A 14,237-nucleotide genomic window follows, 5' to 3' on the forward strand; every position below is an offset into this window, starting at 1 on the left:
TTCTCACCTAACTCCTGTCCAGAAAAGACCACATTCATTTCTCCAATCTAAGCTACTCCACTGCGTATCACAGAATCACAGAATTGTAAGTGTAAATAACATGAAACGTAAAACAAACTCAGGATGCACCCACACAGAAACGCGTGCAAAATGTGCAGGAATGAGCCACGCAGTAGTGATGGTGTCCACTCCGGAAAACCATAACTGTCGATTCCAGCCTGGCTGTTGACTATCTATGCTTTGCCAAATGCACGCTTAGGGGAAAATGTGCAAAGAGAGAAGAGCACGTACCCTCAGTGCTTCTGCCAGACTCTCTCTGCAGCATCTGACCAACAGCTACACACGCTCTGAAAATATCTACTGCAGCAAGCTATGCTCTGGAGACAGAGAACGGAAATAGTATCTTCCCCTGCTCTGAGACCCTGAGGTGAGTACCAAAGTACCCAACTCTCTCTGAGCCGCTCATGCTCTCCAGCACACAAAGGAGTAGCATGGAAGAGACCTCCCACATTTTAAAACTGAACAAGGTGATGCACTGCAAGAGTTTTCTCACAGCTTGACTCAAGCGTGCTCTTTGCTGAAGCCCTGAAAAAAACACAGCTTCTCAATCTGGTACTATCTACCAGAAAGGGAAACACTGCTGTCACACACAAGACACAACTACACTACCTACTTGTTTTGTTCAGATCACTCCACGGAGAACGCAGCAACAAAATTAAGAAAGCAACTTGCTTCATACATGATCATTTGGAATCCAGCAACACAAGTTGTGATCTCTAAAAGGGAACAAAAGCTGCAAACCTTCTCTCCCACTGCAGACTGGGGTACACAGGTAACACGAAAGTTCATCATCTTCAAGGCTAATCATCATTTTACTTCCTTTACGGAGCATTAATACTTACAGAGGAACAATCAGGATCAATATTTAATTAAACTCACCTCTCTTGTTAGCAGTGTCTTCTTCATTGGGGACTTGATGCTTATTACTACAAACAGAATTTTTCACATCATCACAAACTGTAGTTTGTGGCTTCCCACCAGCATCTTCCTTCTTCTGTTCTTTCTCTAGTTCCCACTTAGCCGACTCTTCCTAAAAGAGATGGACAAAAACAGCTGGGAAGAACAGAAACCAGTATCTTCTTCACCACACATGAACAACTTGGAACACACTTTCCACCAGTAACAGAATGAAGCAAAGCGCAACAAGGTTTCTAAAGGCCTTCAATTTTTCACTGGGAATCCGCCCGATGGAACAGCAATGCCTCATGTTCTAAACTTCATCCCTGGTTATGCAAAGCCCCTGAGAAGCACTTCCTTGTGGCAGTCTAATTCCAGTTTCACCTATGTTATTCAGAAGTCATTCCTTCTTTCTGCCTACTTAGCTCACAGTTTCACTAGCTTCCTGCCCTCAATGGCATTCAAAACTTCCTTTCCTTTCCTAAGTTGCAGTCATTACCCCCATGAATTCTACTAAATGGCAGCAACTTTTAACAGAAATTATCCATTCTCTCAGTTTTATGTAGTAGAAAGTCCACAGATTCCACAAAGAATGAAGTTTCATGTCTTTCTCCTTCAAAAACTCAGCAATCACACACTGAAAATATTGAAAATAATGTCTGATACTACTCTTAAATTTCAGAAATTACTTTGGCTACAAGTAAGATATCTTTAATATCAAAATATGATGATAGAAATGTAGATACATGGTAAGCATTAGCAGGAATAAAGTTTAGTGTTACTTACTCTTATTGCCCTTCATAAACCCTTGCAATTGAATCATCCCTCCACACTTACTTTTGTGCTTGAGGAAAATGCTGTCCTTAGATTTTCCTTACACCGACCTAGACGCAGGTTTTCACTCTCTTGTTTCTGTGCTTTATGCAATTTAGTATCTACTTCTTTATACTGCTCTGCTTCAGTATCTTCATCATCCGTGACAGAGCTTAGTCTTTGATTTTCAAGCTTTATACTTGTTGACGAAGAACTACTAATACTTTTGAGGACATCGCTGAAACTTAACTTCTCCTGAAGATCACCACCAATTTTTGAGAGGGGCTGAGGTATCCCTTTTTTCAAGACTGTCATTTCAGAGTCTGCAGAAGAGGAGGCTGTATTTCTGTGAAATATCTTCTGCATTATGCTTTTCTTCTTGCAGCTTTCTTGTTTATGTTGCAAATTATTTACATTTTGAATAATAGGTTGTTTTGGTGCTGACTCGTAAGATACTTCATTATTCATTCGCTTTGGAGACATGGCTGTTATATTCTCTTGCAACCTTTTGTAAGATCCATCTATAAAAGACACAGAACTGTCAACAGATCCCTCCATCTTTTCATCGATTTTTTTACATATTTCCAGATAATCACTGGAGACACTTCCAGCTCCACACTGTGCATCCCCTTCATTCTTAACACTACTAAGATACCCCAATTTCTGATTAATTTCTTCTTTAGGTTCTATTTTACCTATCTGCTCCTCTTCCATTACGTCATTAGATTGAGTTTCTTCATCTTCAAGATCTCCTTCCTCCTTTTCATCTTGAGTAAGATCTTCCTCTTCTTCTTCACACTCCTCATCGTCATCTCCATCATCATTTTCATCTTCCTCCTCTTCCTCCAATTCATCTTCCTCAAGGCTGCTTGAATCTGAGACATCTTCATTCAACAACTTTCCACATTTTCCTCTGTTCAGGTTTGCATCTGTTGGTTTTTTTTGTGTAAGGCTTTTCTTCTGTGACTTAAGACTTTTAATTCTAGAACCATCACCACCACCTTAAAGCATGAGAAAAGGAAAAAGGAATATGAATCAAATGGGTTATATAAATAGCAACAGGCATTTTATCCATTTAAAACAAAGGAGAGGAGTCATCTGGGACTGTATGGAAAAGCCAGGTAATGGCAGGATAGGGGAAGGACAGATAAGACACAAAGGCTTAGGAGGGGACTCAGTATCTTCATTTTTATCATCTGACTTATTTTACTCTGAAATGACCACGTGCTCTATTCTTGTAACACCATTTTCCTCAATTACTGTAGCCAAGTGAAAAACAAACACAAACAAACAAAACTCAGATGAGATTACTTAGCAAGCTTACTTTTGTATGTCATTGTATCATGAAGTCTTTTCCAAATAACTTACCTACACTGCTGAACTTCTGGGAAACATTCAATAACATTGTCAAGTTTGGCTTCTGTGGCTTCTGTAAATAAAAATACATTTAAAAAGAATTATTTCATCTATTTTTGTTTGTTTGTTTTTCAACACATCCCTTACTTACATCAAATCTTGAACAGTAAATACAACCAGGCTGTCCCCTTTTGAGAGGACTTAGGTGCTTGCTAGATCCTTCAATTTTAATTACACAAACATTCCTCTTGCGTACAAGTCAGTGACTATTCACAACTATCTGTAGATGCATAACAATTATAAAATAAAAGTTTTTTAATCCATAGGTAAAATACAACTACACTTGGGATTGTAGAGTCTGGCTGCCTACTTGTAAGTGTCCACAACTCAAGCATCTATTAAAGTTCCTAAATTAGTTAATACAACTCTACCTAGCGTAAGATCTGCAAACATCAAAATAATGCTAGAAATATGCATTAATTCCCCTTAAATCAGTGCAAGAAAATGGAACATCTTTGCATCTCCAGCATTACAGAGCATGCTGAGCTACCAAACCAAAATTCCTAACCACTGCAGAATCCCAGTGCAACATACTAAATACTCCAGATATCACTAAAGAAATTGTCAATCCTTCAGAACATTCATAATAACAGTAGGATAAGCACATGGAACTTATAAAGAGTAAAATCCAACTATTCAAAAAATGAAGAAAATCATGCAGTGTGAGATTATATACAAGCATGGAATGCCATCTCACAGAAGAAGGAAAAAAGAAAAAATACTTATTTGAACAACTCAAGCAACCTAGTGAGGAAGGAAAGCAAATCAGGCAATGAACAATTTCACTAGATTTTGATAAATAAATGTTCTTTCTCATTATCAGTTAGAATTCTATCATATAAATTAGGGGAAACAATAGCAAAGTTAGAAAGAAAACAGAATAGGTTATTTACTAACTCATCAACTCCTAGGATTTGCAAATCTCACTGAATGAACAACTAATACAACGTGGTAGTTCATCTTAATATCTACTGCTCCTTTGCCCCAAACCACAAATCTACTGCATGTTCTGCCAAAGCTGCAAGTTTTTAGGAAAAACTCATAGCAGAAGAAATGTTGGCAAATGACTCCTCTTAGGACAATAAAGAATGAATTGGCTGGAAAAGCAGCTTCTTTCTATCAGAGAAAATTACCTTCAAATCACTTATTTTACACAACCACTCTCTTATAAAGGCACCGTACCTTGGGTGTAAAATCCAGTTCTTCTTCCTCAGAAGTATGCCAAGTGTCATTACTGCCCTCTTTTTCAGAACTTCAAAAACAAAGCAAAATAAATACTGGTTCTCTCAAATAATTCCTCAAGTAAGTATTTGGTATTTTTAAAAGCCTCACCTTATTGAGTCTCCATGGGAAAAGTCATCTATTGCTGTTCAAATATAAGTAATTGTAAGTAAGTATTTGTGCATCACAAGACATGTTTGGTATTTAAAATACTACTGTGCAGAATACCTTTCCTCGATTCTCCTGTTCTTGGTGTCTGCTTAGAAGACTGCTGCATTCCTACATCCATTAAGGGAAAGGCATGGAAAGGACAGATGAAAGAATGACATCAGAATGCATGCAGAATCTCAGAAGTTTGGAAAACACAAAAAGCAAACAGACAAAGCTACAGCACTGGGAGAATACACTGTGACTATGACATGCATTTGCGTGCACATATACATCTGTGTTTCAAATGAGAAGCTGTGGAACACTATCCCTACATCAAATTCTTTCACAACATAGCTGTTACATTTCCCTGCAGCAGAAGGTTGTCCTAATTCTATTGATTTTATCACATATACACACAGTGATGTGGAAAAATGGCTTCTGCCAGAAACATACGCTTAAGAAAAAGTTAAACGGTTTCTCATTCCTTCTGGCTTTTCTCCATTTCCTTAAGAGGGAATACAGGAAAAGTTTCATCTGACCTCAGGATATATAAATCACACAGGAGTGTTGATTCACTTCTGTAAGAGCTTTATAATGCTGAGACAATTTCTCTAGTGACTTGGGGAAACACTGAAGGAACAATGCTCTACTGTGTGCTGCAGTGATTAAAAATACTGTCACTGTAGACATACTAGAAATAAGAATTGCACAGCTATTATTTTTCTCAAAAATAAATTCCTACTTAAAATCTAAGAGGTCATTCAGTATGTTCTGGAAGCCAGTTTGTCTGCGATTAATACAAAGGTCCATGTTCTGACATCCAAATAATCATGAGCAAACTTGTTAAAAAATGCTGACCTGTTCAACATTCTTCACAATCTTCTCTTCTAATTAGAAAGTACAGAAGTAGCAGAAAGAATAAGGTCAAAATTTTAAATTGCAGAAAAATAACAGAGAAAAGTGAAAGAGAAGAAAAGGGAAAGGGAAAAGAATTCCAAAGTGGGTATTTCTCTGGTCTCTGTCTCAGCATCCTGGCTTCCCCTCTAAAGGCCACTGTGAAGACTGTTACTGTGGTGTATTAAAATGGCTCTCGTCATGCAGGGTGTGAATGCAAGCCAGAGACTGCAGAGTTAATTGCAATACTGTTTCTACTACACTACTAAACTTTCTCTCTGGGCCCTCCCACTCCTTTGCTGGTGTCATCTTTAAGAGAATGAGCACAAGGGGAATCACAGAATGGTTTAGGTTGGAAAGGATCTTTAAGATCAACTAGTTCCAACCCCCTGCTATAAGCAGGGTCACCTCCCTCTAGACCAGGTTGCTCAAAGCCCCATCCAGACTGGCCTTGAATGCTTCCAGGGAGGGAGCATTCACAACCTTTCTGGGCAACCTGTGCCAGTATCTCACCACCCTCACAGTAAAAAATTTCTAGTCTAAATCTACCCTGTTCTCAGAAGAAGGATCCTTCAAGTCATGTATTTTAAAATAACCCAGGCCTGTCAGTCCTTACAATGGGGTACCAGAGCAACTGTCTACATGCACAGAAGGTAGCAACTGGGTGCATTTGGGTGAAAACAGTATTTCAATGATTAAACCAACTGTATCAAGCCCCACTGAAAAACAAGAAAACAGAACTTCAAAACCTTCTAGTATGTCTGAAGTGACAGTATTTTTAGCCACTGCAGCACATACTAGTGTACAGTTCCTTCAGTGCTTCCCCAAAACCTACGAAGAAACTTTTCCAACCACTGTGTAGTTCAAAGCAACTGCTCTTAAGTCAAAGGCAATATCTAAGTATCTAAAATCTATTCTTCCACCTCTGATAAGTTCGGGAAGAAAAAAATATGCCATGTATTCTTTGTTCATATTTTTCAATGCTTTATAATAAAGAAGGTATGAATTGTGTTTGAACAGTCTGCTGCCCATCTGATACGTGATTCTGACACAACAAAATTCCTTAAAAATAAGGAATGAACAAAACCTCCTATGTTAGAGCCTGAAATGCAAATTGCAAGGCAAACAATTTCATTCATATTAAGTAGCAATTTTCTAAGATTCCCTTAGGGCAATGTTAGCTTATAATCACTGCCTGGATTTTCCAAATTCATTCTTTCTTTTAATTACAAGGCAGTGAGAAAATGTAACAGTTTTCTGGATCACAAGGTCCTTTTCTTTTTCTTAAATAAAACTAACTGAAGTTGAAGAAATTTTTTTTTAGAAATCTAACCATGTTCAAGAAGATACACTATGCATAAACACTGCACTATTGATGCTAATGAAGTTACCTTTCCAAGATAATTTTTGTTAATGTCCCACAGCATAAACAAAAGCAATTGTAACTGAAAGTGAGAAATTATATGACTCTAAAAGGAGGTTAGTACAGATGAAACTAAACAAAATGACAGAAATCCAGTGGTAATCAACAAAACATGCATCTTCTTGCAATTAATCTGCTGCTTCACTGCTATAGAAGACAAAACTATTTGGGATGAAACTACAGCTTTTACAATTGGATTCTTCTGAATAACAATCTGAATGAGCATCTCTAAGTAAAATTTCACACCCAAAAAACAAGGCCAGTTCTAACCTAGTTTGTTCCTTGTCTTCCCCCCTCCCCCTTGCTAAAAGGAAAACTTAAATAAAAGGGCAACTTGGTGGGCTGAAGGTGACAAGTGTATGAGCAGATGGATGTAATGCACACAAGTCACAACTGTCCTCAAAGCCTGTTGAGATGCACTGCAAAGTAGCAGCAAGCAAGCACATTCATAACACTTCTTGTGACAGTCCACCTGGTGCTTCCACTGAAGTCCATACTGAGCACAGTAAACTTAAAAGATACAAACCAACTTAAGGAAGAGGCCAGCATAATTTTTCCCATTAGCTCTACCACAGTTAGGTATCCTACCTTCTCTGTTCACAGCAGGTGCACCCAATGTAAAGCCAGCAGCTCCTGCCTTGTGAGGAGTCACCGGCACTCGGGTGCCTCGGGAAGCACCTGCAGAAGCTTTCCCTGTGTTCTCCCAGTCTGCATATTCTGCCAGTTGTTTACTAAGACTGTAGATAGAAAAAGAAGAAACGCATTTGGGAAAATGATCCCTTAGCTGTATACAACACTTAACGGAATAAGAAGAGCCTCATCTTATCCATCCTAGACATACCCACAGCCAAAACAATTTGTATATTCACTAAGGGTAACATACTCTATTTATTGCATGACTTTAACATACTCAAATACTCCACACACATCTATTCTTCAGATGTACCTCCAGATCTATGAAGTTAATAAGTTAAGGGTACTGCCTGGTACCCTCTTGCAGTCCAGTTTTTACAAATACATGCACTCTTATGAATGAACACCCACAGATAAAATGCTTATGCGTAGCACTGGTAAAACTGCTTAGTAATTTAATAAAAGAGATAACAGCTAGATCTCCTCTGAAACAAAATGTAGGTGGCTCCTGTTCAGTGAAATTGAAGACAGTAATAACAATGGTTCTGTTTTGAGAGAGTTTACAAATATTTCAGTTTTTCAAGTTGAACCTCTGTGTCTGTGGGCTACATTTTAATAGCATATGCTAGGTATACTAGGCAGACATGAGCTTCGCAACAAACACTTGAAATCTTACAGAGAATTTTGAGCAGAAGCTTTCATCAACTTTGTCATCAACTTTCAAACCAGACACATGGACGGTGTACATGAGAAGATGCCAATGAACACATCTTCAAGACAGGTCTCAACACACCATTAAATCTTAGTGCTGTTACCAAAAAGGTCCAAACTGAACACTGATAACTGAAAACCTGGCAATAAATTTAAAAGTTTACCTAGCATATCCATGAATAATAGCATAATCCTCAGCTGTCCATCCATTAGTGTCTTTATGGGAAAGATCAGCACCATAGTGAAGAAGGATTTTTACCAACTTAAGCTCCCCACCGGACGCAGCAGTCATAAGTGGGGTTCTGCAGCATCCAAAATAGAAGACAAAATATATAATTTTAGTCAGACATTGTAATTATTTTAATTCCCATTTGCTCACTCAAAGGAAAATAAAATCACTTTATAAACAGAAGCAGCAGCTTATACATTAACAACACTTGCATACAAACTACACGTCAATTTGAAAAACTCTCTATGGCATAGCAGTAAGGTTGCTGGCACAGTGGGAACTTTCCTGACACAGTGGCTACCATAAACAATGTTTTCTTGCAGTTCTCAATGCAGACAACATGCAATAATGAATTACGCAAGCTAAGCTGAGACCTGCAAAAACTCTTCTCCATGTCTTTCTACTGCAATGCTCATTCCCATCCCTCTCATCAGTCTAAACTGAAGACAAGTAAGATAACCTGCAGAGTTTAGACCATCTCCTCACCTCTCACACAGATCTCGAGCATGAACATCAGCTCCTTTTTTAAGGAGGTGCTCTACCATCTCATCACGATGTTCAGAGATAGCGAGAGTAAGGGGAGTACATCCATCCTGAAAGGACAGAAATAATTCAAGTTAAAAATAAAACGAAACAAACAAAAAATCTTCAATAAAAATATCAATGCACCTTTTCGAAAGAACATTTTTTCTCCCCAACACATCTCAAAATGTACCTTATTCTGAGCATCAATACGGGCACTGTGCTCAATTAACATCCCTGCTAGAAATGTGTTAGGAGCTACAGCAGCCAGGTGAAGGGCAGTGTTGCCGCTAGCATCTGCCAGGTTCGGATCAGCACCGTGCTCTAGCAGGATTACCGCACATTTTTCTTGCTGGCATTGCACTGCCTGGAAACAACACACACAAAAAAAGGTAAAATTTCCAGCAGTCATACTTCACTGTGTCACAACTACTACAACTTCCCACTCCTGGAATATAAAAGCATCTTCCGAGATAAGCTAGCATACACCTAGCCCACATCAATTACAGCTTGCATGTTTCTACACAGACTTTTGTAAAGAATCTAGAAAGGCATCCATCATTCAGTACATAGTCAATAATTCCTACTTGCAGCAGCATAACATGTTCTACTTACCTTCATCAGTGGTGATCTGTTATCACTGTCAAAAAGATCTAGCTTACACTTGTTTTCTACTAGAAACGTAACGACATCCGCATGTCCATTTGCACAAGCAAGATGCAGTGGTGTCCTAAAAATTAAACGTGTAAATTGAAACTGACAGCTAAATAAATCATTTCACTCTGTGGTACATGGATACGCCAAATTTCATTTCTCCATCCCAATTACCTCCCAAAGTAAACATAATAAAACGAACAAACAAACAAGCTTAATCCATTACCAGTAACAACAGCTGTATACCCAAACCCTGAGGCTGGATAGGAACAACCGTCCACTGCATTTGCTTAATGAGACAACATCTCCTCCAAGGTAAAACTGAACTTTCACAAAGATTTCTGTGTCAAGGCACTGCTTGCAGCCTCTGACAGAAATGTGCTCATGGTACAATGAGAGAGACTAAAGCTTGGGAATCTGAGGTCTATGGTGGCATGCATGTAAACCTCTAGGTTCTCCCAGGATCATTCACACACTAGAATTGTACCACAGATACAAGACATGAGTTCTTTAGAAAAAAAAAAAATCATGTGCTAGTTTGGTTATTACTGCAACTAGTAGAGCACTTTTGCACCAAACATCTGGCAACATCTGGCAGAGCAGACAGCAGAACACTGCTGTCCCGGGTACAAGAAAGTAATATGTGACATTCCTCACGCTTCTAACTATGATATAAATAGGATATCACAGAGGAAGTCCTCTTCAGGGAGGAATAGCTGTGTTTCCACTACACAAGACAGAAAGAAAGGGGCTTTTTCAAACTATGGAACTGCTAAGGGTCTGATGCCAATTAACCAGCATGCTTGTATCCAAAGCCACAGCCACCCAAACAGTACCTGCAGGCATTTCTCTCCTAATCACAGGACAGAGCAGCACAGGCTTGGCTGCGTGCAGAAGGCACAGTTCCTGCTGCCCTGTGGGACACCTGCTCCAACAAAGCAGGGGTTGAGCTAGAAAGCATCAGGATCTTTCTCCCTCAAAGGTCACACAATAAAATCCTGCAATTCCTCAGGCATCTATAGGGAGTTTTTTTCGTTATGTTTTCTTTTTTAAAGTGCATCACCATGGATAGATCCCTTCCCTGCATTTTGGAAACTTCAAGTAACCTTACAACAAAACACCTGTTGAGGTACCTCGTTGACAGACAGGAGGAGCACAACAGCTCATGGGAATGGAAACGGAGAGCTGTGCAAATGCACATGACGTGATTGCAATGACGTGATTCAGAAATACAGCCATTTCTCGTAGAATCATTATGGTTGGAAAAGACCTCCAAGATATCCAGTCCAACTGTCCACCTATGACCAATGCTGCGTACTAATCCATGTCCCTTAGTACCACGTCTACATGTTTCCTGAACACCTCCAGGGATGGTGACTCCACCACCACCCTGGGCAGCCTGTTCCAATGCACAGCCACTCTTCTGGAGAAAATTTATCCTAATATCCAACCTGAACTTCCCCTGGTGCAACCTGAGGCCGCTCCCTCTTGTCTTAACAGATCCCACCACCGGTGGGCCAAGGAGCCTCCTCCAAAAGATCAGCTTCCTTCAAGGCAGAGAAGATGAGGATGTGTGAGAATCCTTTGTTTTCTGTTTTTTGGTTTTTTTTTTTTGGCTCAAAGCTTTCTTCCTGAGGTACTTCTTGTGATAAGACTCTAACTGATTTATTGAGGAGGCAAGTAATGGGTGCTACTGTGTGACATCACTTTGTGTACACTAGAACACATTCCTCCAGAGCTGCTTTCTTCCACAAGGGAGTGCACAGGAGTGTTTAGTGGTGGAAGATCTGGCCTGTGACTAAATAGCTCCAGCCTGGTATAGGAAAATTGGGGAATGATGCCATCGTATCCTGTGAAAAACAGGACGCAGGTGGGCATCCCTACTCCCTCTTGTCTTCTGGCAAGGCCTGGAAGATGGGAACAAAGGATTTCTGCTGCGATCCCAGAGCCAGAAGCTGTCACTCCAAGGACAGATGGCTCAACCACTTTGGATTTGTACCACTTTGGACTTATTTATAAGTTGGTACTGCCACTGAAAAGTCATCGTCAACAGAGCAACAATGCCCAACAACCCACTACTACTGAAGATCAGTGACTGAACTACGAACCACAGTGGATCCATGGCGGTGACTATCTTCCTCTTGCTTTCTATAAAGACTCTTGCTTCTTTCCTATATTTTCTATTGCCCTTCTTCCCTTCCCCATTACCCTAATTCATTACAGTGTCCGTCCTCCCCCTCACCATCTCCCTGATTAAGGTTTGTAATAAACTGGTTGGACCAACATTTGAACCATACTTTCTTAACCTCATGCCAGGCATGCACGCAGCAAAGAACCTCCTCTCCCTTCTATAAATCGGAGCAAGACAAGATGAAAAAACAGGCAGAACTTCAAGGAACTCATCATGCCTTGCCACAGATATGGAACAAATTACAGCAGCAACAGAGCAGTCATTCGAGGGTGACTGTCCCCCCTGAGAAATTCCCAAGTGAATGTGCAAGATCATTTCTGAAGAGCAGCCTGTTGATGATTATCTGAGAGCTGAGCAGCACGTAGTGTTAGGAGTGTACTGCAAAGAGTTCGGATGGGTAACACAACCACAACCAACACAACTATGCAGGAGTCCCTCACCATCCCAAAACTGTTCATACCGAGCACCGGGAAATACGACAACCTGAAGGAACCACCACCAGCTTCGCAAGCAGGAAAGCCTTCAGGAAACCCGCAGCCTTGTCGCTGACCCGGCCCACCAGCCCCCCAAGAAAGCTCTCAACTAGGAGGAAGTCCCGCCAGCCCCACGAAGAATCCCCGAGGGAAACAGGCCGGCAGGGCACATCGCAGCGGCCGTTGCTGTCCGTGCCAGCCAAGCGCGGTCCCCGCTAACGGCAGATCTACGTGCCCCGGTGAGGCAGCGGGGATCCTCGGCCCGGCCCGCAGCCCTTACCGCTGCGCCTTGTCGCGCTCGTCGATGCCGTGCTTCTTCAGCCTCTGCCGCACCTGGGCCAGGTCTCCGGTAGCGGCCGCACGGTGCAGCTTGCCCAGCTCCTTATGGCAGAGTTCGTATGCACCGGCGGGGCACGGCGAGGCGGCGCCGCCGCCATGCGGCGGCGGATTTTCCTTCTTCTTCTTCCTGAAGCTAAATATCTTCTTCATATCGTCTCAGGAGAGCCCCGCGCACTGCATGCAAGGCCACTCACAGACGGGAAGGCAACCCCAGACCCCTTGCTAGAGCCGGGAGCCCCGCGCATGCGCAGCGGGAGGCGGAGCCACAGCGACGCTAGGAGGGTGTCCGCCGCGGAGCGCAGGAGAGTGTGCGCATGCGCAGACTCTGTCGCGTCAGGACGCGCTTAGCAACTAGCAACGTTGTGTCGCGGTGCTGTTGCCTGGCGCTGCTGAAATAACAGCAGGGATAACGGTCCGTGTGTCTGCAGGGTTAATTCTTGGCTTCCCTGTGGGTTTTATTTAATAGAGATGTCAAAGCACGAGTTTTTCCTATGTTTAGGAACTGCTGCTTGCATCTCAGTTCTGAAAAATGAAGAGATGGCTTGATCTTTCTTCTAAAGAGCTAAAAAAATACTTAAGAAAAAGAAAAAAACTTTTTGTTGAAACCACTGCCAAACAAATCCAGTTTGCAAAACCTAACTTCTGTGATTTTGAGAGAGAGCTATTTTGAGATCATCTCCTTAATCATTTAATGGAGAAATGATGAGCAAGATGTGTTTTTAGCTGGGTGTATTTACTTTCTTCCAGATGTGTTAGAAGAATTGCAGGATTTTATTTAAAAGGTGACAACACAGAATGCCACTTTACTGCTCTTTCCAGGAGCAAGTAGTTATCATAGGCTGTTTTTAACCTTGTTGGCAAGCTGTGCTGAGATTTACTTACAGGGCTTGTGGATATAAACTTAAGGGTACAATAGAAACTGTTCATTCTTTTGTTTGCTGAAAAGATTGCAGAATTAATTACTAGAACCTGTTACTATACCAGTTGTTAGCTTTCTGTTTTCAGTTTTTTCCATCTTTTTTCCCTTCTTTGTTCATTCTTTATTTAATCTTTGATATGGATGATTTTGAATATACCCTTTTAAAGAATATTTTTAATTAATTCCTGTTAGAAACAAATAATTCCTTTTTTTCAGAAGTTTGTGTTTCCTGTTGTGGTTCCTCATCCTCTCAGTGTGCTCTCCTTAGGTAATCTGGAGCTTTCTCTGAGTATCATCAAATAATTGCTATTTCAATTCCTGTCTGCATGAGGTGATTCTTTCCTGTTCTGTTACCCAGTACAAGATCCATGTAGCACAGAAAGATTTTCAAGTAAGGGCTTACGTGTGGCTTAAGTGTTGCATAAGCATTGGCATTTGGGTTAGCCTGCTAAAGACTCACCTGTCCTTTAACATAACTTAATACAGCTGGATAATTTAGCTCACAGTCCTTACAGCTCTGAGGTACAAAATGGCAGTCTAAAACTCTCTTTTTCCCAGTCTTTATTTTTCCCCTATTAAATCAGTGTGTGTTTACCAAGGAGTAACAATAGCTGTAAAGTCTTGTTGGACTGATAACAGTGTGCTGCTCATTGTCTGGTCATAGAATCATAGAATGGCCTGGGCTGAAAGGG

At 40.9% G+C, this 14,237-nt stretch overlaps 1 protein-coding gene across 1 annotated transcript in view; it reads right to left on the reverse strand.

Moving 5' to 3' along the window:
* Window positions 1-12,776, reverse strand: part of ANKRD26 (ankyrin repeat domain containing 26) — a gene marked incomplete at both ends in the record, with an annotated part of 54,462 nt that extends 41,686 nt beyond the window's left edge. The window contains 12 exons of the mRNA XM_079549043.1: window positions 940-1,090; window positions 1,795-2,771; window positions 3,139-3,199; window positions 4,369-4,438; window positions 4,519-4,552; window positions 4,636-4,686; window positions 7,463-7,611; window positions 8,383-8,520; window positions 8,934-9,040; window positions 9,163-9,336; window positions 9,585-9,699; window positions 12,568-12,776. Of these exons, the coding sequence (XP_079405169.1) occupies window positions 940-1,090; window positions 1,795-2,771; window positions 3,139-3,199; window positions 4,369-4,438; window positions 4,519-4,552; window positions 4,636-4,686; window positions 7,463-7,611; window positions 8,383-8,520; window positions 8,934-9,040; window positions 9,163-9,336; window positions 9,585-9,699; window positions 12,568-12,776 (2,236 nt within the window). The remainder of the gene's footprint in view (window positions 1-939; window positions 1,091-1,794; window positions 2,772-3,138; window positions 3,200-4,368; window positions 4,439-4,518; window positions 4,553-4,635; window positions 4,687-7,462; window positions 7,612-8,382; window positions 8,521-8,933; window positions 9,041-9,162; window positions 9,337-9,584; window positions 9,700-12,567) is intronic.
* Window positions 12,777-14,237: the final 1,461 nt, after the last annotated feature.

The sequence above is a fragment of the Tetrao urogallus genome (assembly GCF_951394365.1).
Source record: "Tetrao urogallus genome assembly, chromosome: 1".
Taxonomy (NCBI): Eukaryota; Metazoa; Chordata; class Aves; order Galliformes; family Phasianidae; genus Tetrao; species Tetrao urogallus.